This window comes from Vigna radiata, chromosome 6 (genome assembly GCF_000741045.1).
Source record: "Vigna radiata var. radiata cultivar VC1973A chromosome 6, Vradiata_ver6, whole genome shotgun sequence".
NCBI lineage: Eukaryota > Viridiplantae > Streptophyta > Magnoliopsida > Fabales > Fabaceae > Vigna > Vigna radiata.
The window spans coordinates 32033937-32052000 of record NC_028356.1 but is presented as its reverse complement, the minus strand read 5'-3'; the positions used below and the strand labels follow the sequence as shown (position 1 = coordinate 32052000).

Genomic DNA, 18064 nt, shown 5'->3' with positions numbered 1-18064 from the left:
TTGAGGCTGCATCTGAGTGGAACCCTAGCAGAGCGTCCAGATTACGCCCTTCTCTCTAAGTCTCGAACCTTCTTTCATTTGGGCAGCTTCTCTCTCTGTCACTTGTGCCTACTTTTTTTAACTTCAGAAAAGGTTATTAAAAATTATTAAGAGTATTAACGCTTCTGCCCTTAAGTTTGAATAGTTTAAAACAGACACCTAAAGAATTATTTTCTCATATAATAAAATTTGAATTTAAAATTATCTTTTAAAAGTTTAGAAGGGTTGACTTTTTTAGGACTTTGACATGTTGATAAAGTTTAAAAAATCAAATTTCCAAATTTTAAAATACTTAATTATATATAAGGATGACTTATTGCCATGTAAGGATTATATGATAGGCATCTTGAGTATTCTCAAGAACTCTTGAAATAATACCAAAGTCGATGTTGCCTAAGTCTGTAAAAAATTTTCTTGTCATTCTTTCTTGTAAACTTTAAGTATGTAGCTTTTATATTTCTCCACTACAAAAATCTTTTCAAAATAATAATTTTATTATTCTAAAAAGTTAAGTAAATTATCATATTATCTAATAAACCAAACTCTAATCCCTATTGAGAAAAATTAAAAGTCTACCATAATCATAACTTAAATGTACATGTTAAATAATTAAAAATGATAATATGATACTCCTTATAAAAAGCCACACTTGAGTTAGATAATTAAATTCATAGTTTTATAATAAGTTTTATCTACGTATATTATTTTATGATAATATGATACTCCTTATAAAAAGCCACACTTGATTATAATAAGTTTTAAATAATTAAATTGTTTTATGAATCAAGAGTTTTAAAGATAGCCTTGGTTTGTTTGTGATCGTAATTTAAACTATCAGCATTGTAAAAATGCTTTGCATTATAGTAACTTGTATATTTTGTTGATGCGACATCATTGTCAATGTTATTTTTGTTAAAAAATTTCAAAATTTATGTTAATATTTACTTTCTTGTATATTTTAAAGAGTTATATTGAGTTATTGTTTTTTTTATCTATCTGAGAAATTAAATTATTTAGAGTAGTAAAAAAATTTTATGTGTAATTTATGCATTTCAAACTAATATAATGAATTTTGAAATAATGTGCTTTAATTACGAAATAAAATATGTTGAGACCAAACCATATTTGACTGAAGTTGAACCATGGTTTGTATGAATGAGCATTGCGCCAACTGTATCCTTATTTAATTAACAATTATATGAAAGAATGATTAGTATTTCAATTTTAACTTTTAACCATTTTGAATTTTATTTTACTTTGACCTCTAATTATTTTAATATTTATTTATTTAAACTTTAATATAATTATTATAATTTTTAAAATATTTTTTATTTTTATATTGGATGATGTACGAGTGGAGACATATCTATAATAAAAAATACATAATTATTTTACTATTATATCTGTTGGATATTAAATCTGTGATATTTTAAAACTATATTACAATCATTTTATAATTATAAAAGAAAATATAATATATTAAAATAAATTAGAAGTGTTTTTAGTAAATTATATATAAAATTAAAAGTAAATTATTAATTAAAAAGTAAAAATATTGTTAAACACGCTATTGTTGATAATACATTAAAATGTAAGATAAATTGTACACGTAACTACCTTATTTATATTAAAACAAAAGAAATGTTATATACTTAAAAGTAATTTAACTATTTTAACTTATATATTATATTTTGTTACTATACTTATCTTTTGTATTATTTTCATTTAGAAAAATATTTAATACAACTAAAACTAAAAAAGAGTATATTTGTCTGAATTTAAAAGTATTAGAAGTTTAAATTAATTAAGATATACTTTAAGTAAAAAGTAGTTGTATGTTGTAAAAAAAAAACTTTATAAATAAAAACATTCGATAAATTGAATTTATAGGTATATTTATATAAAAACGCATACTATATTTCTATCAACTCTTTTAATCACTTCTCGAAATCGAATTTATTATTCCAAATTAATTTGTTCTGATTTGTGCAAGTCAGCTCCCAAATATTCAAATTAGTTTCCCCTTGTGAAAACAAAAGGAACACATTTAGGTAAAAGAATATTTGTTTTCTTTTGGAATGATTTCCATAGAATCTCTAATAAATTACAAATTCACAATTTAACACAAATAATTATTGACATTTAAGAAAATGAACAATAAAATCTAAACTATATAAAGTAGAATAATAACAGATACCACAAATGCATAATTGTTGCTCAATAAAATACACTTTGATTGACATCAGCAACAAATTTTTCACTAATTTGGCAATCAATAAAACAACTTAAATGATAGGAAAAAAAAATCCTTTTTTGTGTGAAAAATAAGAAATACTTTTTTTTTTGTTTCATTGATTTTGGTCAAATTCAATATTTTTTTTATTCTTCTTGTAAAACATTTTTAAACTGCTTATCAAGTAAATACTAGCTATTAAATGAGAAAGAAAGTAGAAGGACCAGAAATATTATATGTTGTAATATTAATTAATATTACTTTATTACTAATTTATTATTAGTTATATACACCGGTTTTCAATTTTATATAACAAATTTTATATTTAGTCTTAGTATAGTACTACTATAGATATAGTATGTTTTTTCTTAACCTAATGTACATAGTACATAATAAATTTTAGTAACTAAAACATGATGAATTCACTTTCTAAAGACAATTTTGGTTTTTTTCAACCAATAAATACTCGTAAATTGTTATATACAATGATCAATAAAAATATATAATTCATTTTTATAATGTTATTCACTTAAGAAAATTTTAAATATTTTTTAACTATTATTATAATCCTATAAAACATTATTACTATAAAAGGTAGTAACTTTAGCATAAATAATATAATTTTTATAATTTATAGTAGTAACTTAATAATAATTTTAAATTTAGAGTAAATTACGATCATATTTAAATTTGGCCTAATTTTTTTCAAGACAACAAGATAATGCCATAAATAATGTAATGTATATGAGATAAGTAAGGAAATTTGTTAGTCGGTAATAAAAAGACATTAAAAATCATGAAAAATTTGGAAGATCATATCTGTAATTTGATCTAAGTTCTGGAAGGAAATATCATAGGTTTCTGTTTGGTTGGGGTTTACTGAAAGCATGGATTTTTTCTGAAAATTTTGAATAGGTGATTCTTCCTGTTCCTTTTAGTATCTAAGAAGAAAGGAAGATCCATCATTATCTTCTATAATATAATTGGATCAATGTTATGTTGTAAAATTAACTTTCACTGGCACACACCAAGTTCAAGATTCTGTATCTTTCTCATTCAACAATTGTTGCATACACTCTCATGTAGTACAACTTCACAATCAAGTTTATCAACTTTTTAATTGTTCTCTCTTTCTCTTTCATCATCACTCCTATTTTTTTCTGTCATCCATATTCTTCTATAAAATCTTCTTTTCTTTCTTTTGGGTAACTATGTTTCATAAATTCTGTCATGAGGTTTTGGTTTCAAATATGTATAAAAGAGAAAAATCTATGGAAGTTTCAAGTTAATTAACAGCAGAAGACCCTTTTGCAGAAATTGACTGTGGTGGAAGATCGTAGAGTATATAATGGATGATTTCAGAAATGAGTTTCACAAAGGATTGCATGTTCTTGCTGTTGATGATGACTCAACGTGTCTCAAGATTCTGGAGACTATGTTACAAAAGCACAAATACCATGGTTAACATCTTATACTCTTTCTTTTTAAGTTTTATTTATAGTTTTTCATTGCATTATTAAGAGTATGTGAATTCTACTCTCTGCTCCTTTTCGGTCTAGCCATTGTTATTTGTTCTGTTACTAAAGTAATTTGTTTTGTAAAGTTGAATTTTCAAATTGAGTTTGTTAATCTGATTTGTTTGGATTTTCGTTTGGCAGATCTCATCACATGATAGACCTTAAGTCTTCCAGATATGTCGGCTATTTAAAATTATTGTCAACGGAGTTATCTGATTTTCTGTTGTTATATGGTTTCAATGATGTGAAGTTTTGGTTTCATTGGATGCAATACTTTCCCATTGAATTTGGTTCTGCTTGTATCTGCAGTGTACCATTTTGTCTTTTTGTAATGATATTTACTTTGGTTATGGATTTTGCAGTAACAGCCACTAAAAATGCACAAACAGCATTGAATCTGTTGAGAGGAAACAAAAGCGGGTTTGACCTTGTTATCAGCGATGTACAAATGCCAGACATGGATGGATTTAAGTTGCTTGAGCTTGTGGGGCTTGAGATGGACCTACCTGTCATAAGTAAGAAGCCATGATCTTGATTTCAATCTTAAACAGTTCAGTTTTGTGTGCTCAATACTTGTATATATATTATTATTAGTAGTTAGATAGTTAATATTTGTTGAAATTTCAAATATTTGGATTTAATTTGCAGTTTCATGACAATGTTAAATGTATTTTTATATCAGTGATGTCGGTAGATGATGATTTTAAGATGGTGATGAAGGGAATTAAACATGGAGCTTGTGATTATCTTCTGAAACCTGTGAGACTTAAGGATGTAAAGAATATTTGGCAGCATGTTGCCAGAAGGAGGAGGATGGGTTCAAAGGAGCAGGATAGAAGCAGTAACCAAGACAAAGCTAATACTGACAGCAATGAAAGAGGTTCAGTAGCAACAGGAAATTCAGATCAAAATGTAAAGTCTTCCCGAAAGAGGAGGGATGAGGATGACTATGATAATGACGACCAAGAGAATGACCATGACAATGAGGACTCATCATGTCATAAGAAAGCTCGAGTTGTTTGGAATGCTGAACTGCACCACAAGTTTGTTTCTGCTGTTAATCAATTAGGCTTTGAAAGTATGTTCTTTAATTTATGTCTTACTCCAAATCGTCTCTATCTCATTTCCCAGAGCAAATTACACTAGCAGCTATTGTTTTGGAATTCACATGATACCCTTTTCTCTGGTTTCCACTGTTAATAGTTTGAAATACATTACACTGCCATTTCTTCATATTCATTGTGTTGTGTGAATATTATAAGGACCGTTACTGTGAGCATAAAAAAGCTAGAACATTGTGTGAATTTTGAACAACATCAATAGTTGTTTGTACAATTTACTCTGTTTCTCATCAATTGTTCTTTCCTTTATTTTTATTTTAACAAGCTTCTTATGATTATTTGAGTAGGTGATTGCAATCAAATGTTGAGGTCCTTAAGATATGGAAATTGTATTAAGCATTATTTTGAACACTTTCTGTCATGAGCTCCTTGATGGTGAATGTAATGAATGCCTTTGATCATTACTGATGTTATTCTTCTTGCCATGGAGTGTTCTATTTCTGAATAGTGACTCATGATATTGCTAACCATTTTTTTCTACAGAAGCTGTGCCTAAAAAGATTCTTGACTTGATGAATGTTGAAAAGCTTACAAGGGAGAATGTGGCCAGCCACCTTCAGGCAATTTGTGAACCTTTCTTCTTTAGTTTAATGGAACATAAACCGTTTCATAAAGGGAATCTCACTGTGTCTTTCTATGGCTGCAGAAATATAGGCTTTATCTGAAAAAGATTAACTGTGCGGCGAACCGGCAGGCTAATATGGTTGCAGCATTAGGCACTACAGATCCATCATTTCTGAGAATAGGTTCTCTGAGTGGTGTTGGACATTTGCATTCATTGACTGGTTCTCAACAGTTTCATAACAGTACTTTCAGACCCTTTGGACCTGGTGGAATGGCTGGTAGATTGAACACTTCTGTTGGTTTGAATGTGCATGAAACTCTTCAGTTTGGTCATGCACAAAATTTTTACAAATCTATGCATGATCCACTCAAGTTTCAACCTGCTATAATTGGTGGCAATCAGAATGGTATTCAGGGAGTGCCATTGTCCACTGCTGTTGATCAATTTCAACATAATAAGGGTGTTGGTATTGCTGTTAGTCCGATTCAAAGCGTTTCCCCTTTTTTTGATGTTCAACCAAATTTTTCAGTGCCAAATAAACTCCCAGATCTGATACCAACATCAACAGTAGGTTGCTCAGCCTCTCCTGTTTTGGACGTATCAAACAATGCTTTGGTATTGAAAGCTGATAGTGAAAACACACAAGGGGGTGGAGTGTTGTTTGGTCAGACTTCATTAGCCTCTCAGAATTCTCAATTCTCACTCCCTTTGCTGGATCAGGGTAGATGCAGTGATATTTGGTCAAATACTGTTCAGTCATCCGGGACAAATTCTTACCCTGCAGGTGAAACTTTTGGAGTGAGGAATCTGAATGGTGCTTCATCCATTACTTCACTGTCTAATCCATCCCATTATTCACTAAAAGATATGCATTCACAAGGAGTTCTTATTCCAAATAATTCTGGACAAATTACCAATAATGTGGTGCCATTTCAAGGGTGGGATGACAACAATGATGATAGTACTTTCCCTTCAAATATTTTTTGTAACTCAATGGACTCTCTGATTGATACTGATGGCCACACTTCTTTCAACTCAATCTACAACAGAAACACAGACTTCAGTTTCTTTGATCCCTTACTGATGAAACCTGATGGAGTTATTGAAGAAAACACATTGAAACAACAACAGGGATACATCATGAACCATACCAAGTCTCAAAACAATAGTGCCGCTAATAATCTTGGTTCCGTGGAAGAATTTGTCAGTTCAATGATGAAACAGGTGAATGTATTTGTTTGTAGTTTTGGTTTGTTATTGTAGATTTTCCCTCTGTTTGCCTATTGATTAAAACATGTATAGATCCTTTGATCAGATTGATACCAACATAGACAAGATAATATTAACTTATCCGTTTAAGCTTATTATTATGTAAAACTGTTAAAGTCTTGGAAACTTTATGCATGCTTTATATCAATTGATATATATGCATTACCTGTGATAAACATACTATGTATCAATGTCCTGCTAAATTCTCTTGACATATAATTAGTGAAATAATCATTTAATTGGTTACCCTTTAGCATTTTGCACCTGATTTTTTCCTCCAATCATAGATATCTCACATAACTATGTAATGCAGAAACAAGAGAATGTGAAATTATTGGAAGGATATTTATGCGACAACAATCTCTCAGACGGGACATCCATTTGACACCAAATTTGGCAGTATATTTAAGCATCATGTCATGCTTGTTGGCGATTTTGTGGCGTGTCAAGTCTTCTGAGTTTACCTATTAGTTTATGTGATTTTGGCATTTTTGTCTAGTTATATAGAGTACTGCTTTCAGCAAGGGCTTTTCTGATATTGTGAAAATGATTTGTTTGTGGAGAAACGCTTTAGGTCCATAAGCAATGATAACTTTTTTTAGTCACAATAAAGACTGTTTTTCACTCTTTTTATGATGAATGCAAATAATGCCCTCACGAACTAATATTCATTTATTATTTCAGCAATACAATACTTGAGTATTCTTTAATAGTTTTGCTTATCAAGTTCACTCCTCAGTGTATCAGGTGAGGTTGATTAGTGTGATTTATTAATATTTAAGTGAATTTTTATTATTATGTTATTAAGATATTATATTTAGATTTCTAATTAGGGTCTTATTTGTCTAATTACGTCATCATGTCATGCGAGGAATAAAATTCTAAAGAATATTTGTGAGATTAAAGATTGTTTAACCATAGTAAAGAAAATTTATTTTAATCTTTACAGATTTGATTTATATGGTATGAATGGATTGTTTGTTATTTTGTGAATTAAAGGTTGAATTGGTTTATTGCATCCCTTGAATTGATTGATTTGGAAAAAGAAAATTGATAAATAAGTAAATTTGTCTTTAAATGAATGAAATGGTCTTCAAGTTAAATAATATTTTTTAAATTACTGTAATTAGCATTGATACACTTGTCCGAATCAAACTAATTAAAAGTAAATTTTATTTCACATAAACTTTATTGATACTAAATTAAATAAATTTTAAAACAAAAACATATTAAGATGAAATTGACCAACGCGAAAATGCTTTAATTAAAAATTAGTAAATAATAAAAGTCGACTTAACTGATTCTAATTAGAATAAACTTTTAAAAGTCAACATAAGTGAATTAGAATACGTTGTCATCGTTGTTAAAAAATTATTAAAAAAAGTGATGTTAAAAGAATTTTTTCTAATCTAAAAATATTTTATTTTGTGTTCCTTTTTCGTTATTTTTGCCGATTTTAATAGCGTCCAAGATCAAGTCGATGCTAATATTTTGACACTAACTCTATGCTTAGCCCTTCAATATAACTGTGAAAGAAAAACATTAACGCAATATAAGAAAATTCTTAAATAATGATTAATTTTAATAACAAATTATAATTAATTATTACACTAATCAATTTAGATAAAAATTTATAAATTAAGAATTATTAACAACAAAAATAGTTTATAATAGTGAATTAGTTTCTAATCACTACCATTAAGTATCAAGATTTTGACTAAAAAAGAATTGTATCTAAATTAGTTATAATTGGAAACCAATTAATTTAATAGTCGAAACATTAATAGGTAGTGTTAATGACCAATTTTAAAATCAATTTATCATAATAACCTAAAAAATGGTTTAATAGTAATAATAGTTTTTAAAAATGATACAATAATATTTTAATAATAAAAGTTGAAATTATAAATAGGTTTTTTTATTAATTGAAGTTCATTTTATAAAATTCATTATCTCTCTAAACTTTCTTTCTAAATTTCTTTTCTATTCTCTTTTTAAATTTCTGACCCCAATGCATCATTTTGAAAATCAAAGATTGTAAAAGTGTTGCTAGGAAAGAACTCTAAATATTCACTTATCAAAGTTAAACGTAAAGTAAGTTTTCTTTTTGTTCTTTTTAAGATAGTTTTTACTCTTTGAGTTGCATCTGGACTGATAAAAGTGTTGAAATTTAAGAGTATTAGAGAAAATTTTCAGATTCATGAAGAGTTACAATTATTCATGAAAAATTATTATTCATAAAGAGTTACAATTATTCATGAAGAGTTACCATTCATGAAAAGTTAGAATCATTCATGAAGAATTACAATTATTCATGAAGAGTTGCTATTCATGAAAACTTACAACCATTCATGAAGAAATGTAACTAAATCAGAATCTGGTATCTTTTGGATTGATGTCTGATCAACATCTATATAAAGGGATTTTGTGCTCTACTGGAATTCATTCCGTCATTCTCTTAACACACAAATCAATTCTCGAGAATCATATTCTTGTTTAACGGTAATACTAAGAGTGAGTATCATCGTTGTATTTCTTCTTTGTATCTCAAAAATGGATTTCGTGATCCCCTTCACTCTTATAAGGAACGAAATATTGTTTTTAGGAAAGTGTGTATTCACGCCTAAAAGAATATATTAAGTCTACATTGTTGTTCATCTTGTTTCCTTAAGTTCGTGAAAGATTGTTCCAACAAAAAGTATACGTACAAGGTTGTATATAGGTTAAAACCACCTCAAATATTTCTACATCAAATATATTTATTGATCTAAAAGTTACAGTAGTGTGTTGTAGGTATTCTCCCATGAAATGTTGTCCTAGGAGACCTCAGCAACAGAATTATTATGATTAGATATAGATAGAGAAAAGAAGTTTCATGAGGCCATGGTTAGGAAGCAGTGATTAAAAGCAGTTATATGTTCAGCTTCCAAGCCGATTCTGATGTCGACGGCCATGTTGTGAGTAGGGCTTTGCATGAAGTATGCAACCTGTGGGATAGGAGTGGCAAGAGGGGATGCATAGGTTGCTTTTCCATGGAAGAACTGAATGTTGTGAAAAGGCATTCTTGTCCAATCGGAAACCAGAGTTAGCTCCTTAAGTGGAGGAAGAGAAGAACCTTGTTCTGCTCCTTCTAGTGCTTCAACGTAGCTTCTCACATAATCCTCGTTCACTTTGTTCTTCGCTTCTCTTATTTTCTCAATGATGCTTTCATAGCTTGCATTTTCCAATTCTCCCATTGACATCATGATCGATGCAAGAACATATGCATTTCCACTGAAACACTTTGGCAATGCTGGTTTCGTCTTGTTCCTTATGTCCACTGCAAATTGGAGGCATACTTGTTTTTCCTTTTTCACCCCTAAAGCTTTGCTCCTTGCCTATACTCAAACTCAAACAATGTCATTTATTTTATTTAACTTTTAAATTTAACTAATTAATTATATTTTTTATATTATAATTAGTAATTCTAAAAATATAAAACATATATTATTATTATTATTATTATTGTCTTTTAAAAATAATAAATATTTGAATTGAAATATTTATTCTAAAAGTACTTACAAAATTAAATTATTTAAATAAATAGTTGGTATTTTTATCAGTGAGTTTGTAAATCTTACCACCTTAATTAGTGATAACAAAATAAAAATAAATATTAATGCCTAAAATTTTTAACTAAAAGTTCACATATTAAGTATAATTATAAAACCTTGACACTAAGACTGATACTCCGAAATTCAATCATCATATATCATAAAATTGAAAGTTACAGAAATTATTCCAAGCATATTTTAAACAGATTATAATAAAAAAAATGTATAATAGTTAGAAATATATTCATAATATTATTATAATATCAATCCAATATTAATTGATAAACTTTAGTATTTATAAAAAAATTATTTTACCAAATTTAACGAAGGTTGTGATTATTTACAAAATTTAGCAGTGAATATGTGATTCATTGATAATATCACATTTTTTTTATATGTTATGGACAAATAAACATTTATTTTATGCTTTAAATTATCTAGCAAATTAAAATAGCACGATGACTTAGCTTCGTATGCTATAAAAAAGGTTGCTAATTTGTGTAAGCATAAAAAAAAGTTGCTATTTCATCTTCTAAATAAATATTTTTAAAATTAATATAATTATTTTATTAATTTTACTTTTTAATTTATAGTTTTTTTTTTAAATTTAATTATTTTTTAATTATAAAACTACCTAAAAAATAAAAATTATTTATAATAATAATACTAAAAATTTTATTATTATAAAAAATGCGAACCCATCCACGTAATGAATGTGAATGTGTTTTCACTATTATATGATGATAAAAATCATTAGTGATAGCCATTAAAATTTTAGGGTTTTGAAATTTATGAATAATTGAGTGAGTTTCTCTTTAATGAATTCTATCCCGTTTTCTTTTCGTATCTCATTTATTTACGATTATATAAAACATATTTGACATTTGTAATATATAATTTATATGACAACATAATGCATTATTTTGAAAATCATATATATAAGACTAATTTCAAATAAAATCATGACAGTACATTGATATAAATTTTGATTTCTCACACTTCAAAGTTGATCATTTATTTATGATCAGACTAACTAATTCGTTTATTACAACACTTAAACTTTGAGTCCACTTTTACTTTTGACTAATTTAAATAAAATTTATTAAGAGTATGATTGGACAATTTATTTTTCTGAGAAAATTATAGAAAAAAAAAAGTTTGGGTGAAACAAAAGTGCATGCTTAGTGTAGTTGTTTGTTCTCATATTTGTTGGCATAAGTTAGGGCAAATAAAAGGAAAAAGATCTGTGTCAGGCTGTCGTATCTTTGTCATACAATGAATTAAGAAAAGCACACAAATATACTGAAGAAAGGAAAAGGAGAAAATTGAGATATAAACTTACCTTCCAAAGGTGAGCTGCAAGAACCTCAAAGGTTGAGAAAGGAAATGAACCTCTTTGCATGGGGAAGTGTTTCCTTTTCAAGTTTTCTGTCATTGCACCTGAAACATGATAGGTTTTAAGAACACACTTCTTTGAATTAGAGGGTGTTTCAATTTGCAGAGGAAAACCCTTTTGTGCACAAGCTGTTTGCATTATAAGATGATATAAGTGATCTACTGCCATGGTCCTTGAACTTGTGTCTGAAGGAAAATTTCCAGTCTCTCTTGCTTCTTCAAGAGTACCTCTCAGAAGTATCCCTCTCTCATGCACTGGCTTTGGAACTTCATCAGATCTGCTTCTTCCTTTCACAATTTCTGAATTTGAAGCCCATGCACGCAAGAAGTCATAGGTTGCTGGCCCATCAAACAAAGAGTGGCTTGTTCCAATACCAATTGAATACCCTCCACAACCAAATTTAGTGACCTATATTTATCATGTAGTGTTGAGCAAGTTTCTCATTAATCAATCAAGTTTCTTATAGTTTCATGCCATCTGAGGAATGATCATATACACCAGTATATAAAAATGAAATGAGAGAAATGGAATATGTATAAAGCCAGATGATATGTAATGTAAATTCAGAAATTAATCTAGATTAATTTCTTGAAGGACTAAAATCTACTTAGATATATTGTCTTTTCGTAGATCAACAAATAAATCATGACAACATGTGATGAATATACACACATATATATACATGACTATGGAACCCTGAGCACATCTGATAAAATATCAGAACATGAGATAAGTATACTGCTTAAGTGGTGATGTGGGATTTGGCTGCATAATTAAGATACTTTAGGGCACAAAAGAAAGATGGTTTCTTTTTCTTCTTTCTAGTTTATAAATTTTGCAGACGCTGTGCTGTCTTAACAATGATAAGAAAGATTAGAATTAACAAAGTTTATAAGCAAATAAGTTATAGGAACAAGAAGATCATAGGATCCCTCTTATTGTCCAGTGTGAAGGGAACATGTCCCATGTTTTCATATAACGACAACGACAAACCCTAGCTTCTGCCATACTTCACATAATGGGAAAATGATTCCAAACATTTCTTATAACTATTTCTTGGGAGGAGAGAAATTCTGAGGGACCTAATGGAGTGGTATAAATTTAGAAAAAGCCAGAAATCAATTGGGTAATTAGCATGGACGAAACAAAATACACAAAACCCTAAGCAGGTAAGTTTTATTTTGTCTTATACTAATTTTACATTTACTTATTCAACTTCCAGTATTTTTTAACCTTTGTCAGCAATCAGAAATTATATTCTATATATAGATTTTTCTTACCTGAGCAACAATCAGCGGCATATTTGAGAAATTCCCATCAAAAGCTGGCTTATAAACCAGCTTCTCAAAGAATTCATTGTACTCAGAGAGGTTTCCAAGTTGTGAGATTTTAGCAGAGGTTTCAGCCTCTGCAAGAACTGCACCATGGTTGTTGCACCACAGGTTGAGCTTGCCATCACTTTGATTGGGCCAAAGCCTACCTGCAGCAGGATACCACAGAGCCAAGGTATCTTCCAAGCCAGATTTCAAGCTGCAGAACACTGAATTGAGGGACAAGTCATTCAACCTCTGGTGAGGCAGGTTATTGTAGAAGAACACCAAGTGCATGAGGTGTGGACACTGCCTGTCCAAATTTGAAAGAGTCAGAACCCTCTGAGGTTGCACGAGTTTTGGATTCACAGAAACAATCTTTGAAATAGAAACTATGCTTCTAGGATCATTAGCCTGAGTTGCAGCCATGATTAGATGAAATATATGGGATATTATTGCTCTAAATATATGTGCAACTATCTGGTTTATTTGTGATGAGTGGTGAGATGCATAGAAACTGAGGGTTACATTTATAGAGGGAGATAATTTGCAAGCTAGATTCTCATAGGAGAGAAGAAATTATTAATATAGGTTCTTGGTAATAAGCATGTTGAGAGTGGTTATATTTTAAACATTGTTAAATGACTAATGAGAATAATGTTAATGCTAATGTAGCGTTGTAGAGGCATATCTTCTTTCTGACTAGTTAATATTATGCATGGTACTGTAGTGTTGTGTAGAAAAGGAGGAATTCTGGTGTATGATCTGGCTCCCACTGTAGCTGAAAGTGACCTACTACCTGTCCCTCTATATGATGCTAACATCAACTTTCATTATCTTTTCTGTGGGACCTTAATGGACGCTCTCTAACATAATCAGCCCTGGTTTTTTGGTTTCATTTTTGCTTTTCTCTGTCATATAAAGAGGAGTGTATATTAAAACCTTTACTTATAAAATGGCTATCTGAAAAGGAAAATAAAGGCCAGGTTTCAAATTTAATCAGATGAAGTTATCATAAATGTGCTTCAAGATGAGCCTCTCATATCCCTATTGTCATTTTGTTGTTTTCATGAGTTTTAAGAATGATCATACGTACTAGGCTTCAAAATTTGAGGTATTTAATTAAGAGGTATAATATCTATTATAATACATATTTACTAACTACTTCAAATGTTGCAATACATATAATACAAGTTGTACAATGACGGTATCAAGCAAAGATTAAGGTAACAGTTTAATTAAGCTAGTGGAAACAGTTTATGATCTTTTATAAAGTGAGAGTAAAAAAAAATTATTTCATCAATATCTCTTAGTTGAGGGTTATGGTGAAAGCTCTCATGTGATTAATCTTAATATTGAGCATATCAACAAGTAGTTATACAAAATAAAATAAATATAAGGGTAAATAATTTAAGTTTATCAAATTAATTCAAATAAACTTATATACCTCAATTATTTCAGGAAGTCCCTTATTTAACCAATACCCAATGTATATTGCATTTTTAGCGAATTAAAAAAAAAAAAATATTACCTCAACTAATAGTATTGAATTCTTTCAAACTAGACCTAAGTTATAAAACCCAAGCTAGGTCTAAATTATTGAACCAAACCCTAATAAACTACAAATGTCAATTTTCCATGAATATTAGGTTAAATTACTTAGTTCCAAAATCATATTAAACTTTTCGATTGAAGTTCTAAGTATTTTTTTAATGGGGGTGTCCTTAATTGTGTAAGTTCTTGTTTACCAAGTTTCTAAAAATTTAAAATCACTGTAATTGTAATATTTTATTCAGTTTGAAGCTGCCAAAAACTAATCCTAGAAACCTACTTCTTGAAACTAGAGGAACCATTTAAGAAAGTTTAAAATAATTTACATACCAAATCAGTAACTTAATAAAAATTGTATAATATTTTTATTATTCAGGATTGTCATCATTAAAAGAAATTCTAACACATTGCATATAAATATATACGATATACGATATAAGTACTTGCACCATTTCAAGAATAGCATACAGTGGATGAAAACTGATAGGAATTTGGATGGTGTCAGAGGATAATTAACAACAGGACTTAACTCAATTTTATGAAATCAATTAATAAAATAAGATTTGTTCTCATTTACATCAGTAAATTGATTTTATTTTCAGTGAAATCATAAATTTAACAAATAATAAATTTTATTAAAATAAATTCTAAGTCAGTTTTAATATGAAAAATGATTTTTTGACACTTAAATTTTTTACATTTATTTGACACAGAGTATAAGAATAAAATGATCGTAAAAGTATTTTTGGTCTTATTAGTTTAAGTGGATGTGTAATTTGAAGGAAAATGATATTTTGACACCAATTTTTGACACTGCACACGTGTCAAATCGTGGTTGGACGATTTTACATTAAAAAAGCTGAAACAGGGACATATTTGGAAGAAAAAAACCAAAATATTTTTTTTAATTTGAAATCGTCCAACCACATTTTGACACGTGCGCAGTGTCAAAATAGTGTCAAAAAATTGGTGTCAAAATATCATTTTCCTAATTTGAACACCAAAGAGTAGTTGCCGTTATAATGAATTGAGATTATAAAGAATGGTGATGGTTGTTGATTGTGGAAGAAGTTTATATGTTGTGGTGAATGTGGGGAGTGTAAGAATTATATAAAAGAATGAGAGATGGAGATTGGAAGGGTGAGTAGGCACTTTAGGTGGTTCGTTGGAAAAAGACAGAGGTTGTATAATGTGTACACAAAGATTGATAAAGGTCACAGAAAAGAATGGCAATAAGAAAAGGGATGCAATAAAGAAAAAGGGAAGGAAAACATTGTGTTAGTGAGTCGAAAGAAAGGAAAAGGTTGGAAAACAGGTTGGCGTGTCTGAGATAGAGAGGTTTTAGGTTATGGTGAGTAGGGAAATTGCTGTTAGTAGGCAAAGCATGCGTGCATTTCAAGCCCAGGCCTTGTCTTCTTGTCCCTCACTTTAACAGCATTTCCCTCATTTCCAGCTACTTAGCTTTACACTTTCTTTTTCTTAATTTCTCTAATCTCTATCCTCTCATATGCCAACTCTTCTTTTCCCTCTCTTCCAATAATTTATATAACACTCCCATTATTCACCTTCCATGCCATGCAATCCTTTACTTTGCTATTTCAACAACCATACAACTTCACATTCACACATGCTTTCAAACTGTTATAACTTATTCTGGTTGGAAATCTCACATCGACTAGAAATAAAGACATTTATAATATATAAGTAGATGTAAACTTCACCTTACAAACCGATTTTATAGAATTAAGTTAAGTTTAAAGTTATTTTTTAACAATTCTATATACCTGGATTCACCATGCATGCATCATCTATATAATTCCTCATTTAAGATTTTGTCATGTATTGGAACATTTTGACAAAGTAAGAAAACATTGTTTTCATCTCTACTCATCAAATTAATGTTAGACAGAAACCTATGACAAATTTGGAGACAGACTTTTTAAATTAGAGAATGTATGTGACCTTTTTGGTTTTGAAAATCTATGTAGCAAACGTATTGTTGTTAGTGAGTTTAAAGTTTGAATTTTAAAAACATGATTAAAAGAAGTTTGAATTTTAGTAGCATTGTCTTTATACTTACCCTATAAACATATTGTTTTTTTCCCTGGTTTTTAGTTTTTGTTTTATAAAGTATGTACTTTTACTCATCCTTCATTTCTTTGTCATTCATATAGTTTCATCTGGCATTGCCTTGATACGTGTTTATGTACTTAATAAAATTAAATAATGTATGAAAAAGTTAAAACTAGAATAAATTTAAAATAAATATGAGATTAAATATTTATAGATTGAAATGCACTACTATGTCCTCATACATAGCCACATTTTTTATCTACAATCGTGGAATCAAAGCGTACGTTATTGATGCTTAAATCAAGTATATATTTAAATTAGCGATCCTCATAATTCTCTATTGTTATTTGGTTGTCTTATATTCTCATCATATATGCATTATAATATCCCTAGGTTTTACGAAGATGCCAAGCTAGAGGAGTAAGTTTTCATTCTTGCGTTAAGTTGAAACTACCATTATTCTTAAGCCTTAATTAATCGAACGTGTGTTCTGTTTGAATGCTGCGAATTTATTCTCTCAACATACCTTTTGGAGTCCATGCTCGTCCAAGCATACTAATATCTTTCATATATGAGTACATCACCATCACACAAGAGAATATATAGTTAGTGTTGAGATTATAGGTCAAAACTGACACTAATTATCTCATAGTTTCGGTTCTGTGTCACCCCTACAATGAACTCTAAAATTATGAAGATTATTTTATTTGTGTCAACTTTGAAAATGTTAAGACAAGATTATAATTCATCAATAGTTTTTAAATGAGCAACGGTATCATGATATATTTTTACAGTTATTTAATACAGAGTATAAGATTAAAATGATTATGAAAGTGTAAAGTTTTATATTTTTCAAGAAAGAAGAAAATAAAAAGTAAGAAAGAATAATATTGAATGTAAAATAGTTATATGCATCAAAGAATATTTTTGTGCAACCAAACAATACTAATGATTATTTTTTATTTTAATATTTATTTAATTTAACATCAATTAAATATACATTAAAATAAATTATTTTTAATATTAACTTAGTTTATATCGGTTTAGATAATGCTAATGATAATTTAAAAAAAAAATTATTGTACAATCTCTCTATCTTTGACAAAGTAAAATACATATCGAAAAGTATACAAAAGAATGTTGTGGGTGAAGGAAATAAAAAGAAAAGTATGGATAAACAAAATATATATAGATGAAAGAGATAAGTATGGATGGAAAAAAAATGAGTGTGCGTGAAGGAGATTAGTGAGAATAAAGGAAATATATGTGTAAAGGAAAGATATGAATTGAGTAAACGAGATGAATATAGATGAAAGACATTTGTATAAAAAGATTTATATAAAAAGTGAGAGAAAAATTATCATATTTAAATTTAAATATTTAGATTAAAAATAATT

General features: G+C 28.8%; 2 protein-coding genes across 4 annotated transcripts; one reads left to right on the top strand and one right to left on the bottom strand.

The window, feature by feature from the left end:
* Positions 1 to 3074: 3074 nt before the first annotated feature.
* On the top strand, positions 3075 to 7439 carry LOC106763713 (two-component response regulator ARR12). 3 transcript variants are annotated; one of them, XM_022782467.1, is made up of 8 exons: positions 3075 to 3187; positions 3587 to 3732; positions 4152 to 4304; positions 4472 to 4867; positions 5394 to 5470; positions 5557 to 6413; positions 6525 to 6699; positions 7058 to 7439. In XM_022782467.1, exons 2-8 carry the CDS (start codon positions 3621 to 3623, stop codon positions 7127 to 7129), a joined length of 1842 nt encoding a protein of 613 aa, XP_022638188.1. In that variant the 5' UTR covers positions 3075 to 3187; positions 3587 to 3620; the 3' UTR covers positions 7130 to 7439. The 3 variants fall into 3 exon arrangements, with proteins under 3 accessions (XP_022638188.1, XP_014503365.1, XP_022638187.1); XM_014647879.2 differs by having other exon boundaries at positions 5557 to 6699; XM_022782466.1 differs by lacking the exon at positions 3075 to 3187 and adding an exon at positions 3202 to 3354 and having other exon boundaries at positions 5557 to 6699.
* A 1988-nt stretch (positions 7440 to 9427) lies between these two features.
* Positions 9428 to 13728, bottom strand: LOC106764433 (brassinosteroid-related acyltransferase 1). The gene is made up of 3 exons (XM_014648719.2): positions 13014 to 13728; positions 11680 to 12141; positions 9428 to 10121 (listed from the first exon to the last, which is right to left on the bottom strand). The coding sequence occupies exons 1-3, from the start codon at positions 13470 to 13472 to the stop codon at positions 9618 to 9620; spliced, it is 1425 nt and encodes a 474-aa protein (XP_014504205.1). The 5' UTR covers positions 13473 to 13728; the 3' UTR covers positions 9428 to 9617.
* Positions 13729 to 18064: the final 4336 nt, after the last annotated feature.

Excerpts from the sequence above, each read along its gene's own strand:
- LOC106763713 (XM_014647879.2), top strand. The coding sequence starts at position 3,621 with ATGGATGATTTCAGAAATGAGTTTCACAAAGGATTGCATGTTCTTGCT. Across the intron at positions 3,733-4,151 it reads ACAAAAGCACAAATACCATG|TAACAGCCACTAAAAATGCA; the intron begins GTTAACATCTTA and ends TGGATTTTGCAG. Across the intron at positions 6,700-7,057 it reads TCAGTTCAATGATGAAACAG|AAACAAGAGAATGTGAAATT; the intron begins GTGAATGTATTT and ends TATGTAATGCAG.
- LOC106764433 (XM_014648719.2), bottom strand. The coding sequence starts at position 13,472 with ATGGCTGCAACTCAGGCTAATGATCCTAGAAGCATAGTTTCTATTTCA. Across the intron at positions 12,142-13,013 it reads TGCCGCTGATTGTTGCTCAG|GTCACTAAATTTGGTTGTGG; the intron begins GTAAGAAAAATC and ends TGATAAATATAG. Across the intron at positions 10,122-11,679 it reads TTGCAGCTCACCTTTGGAAG|GCAAGGAGCAAAGCTTTAGG; the intron begins GTAAGTTTATAT and ends GTTTGAGTATAG.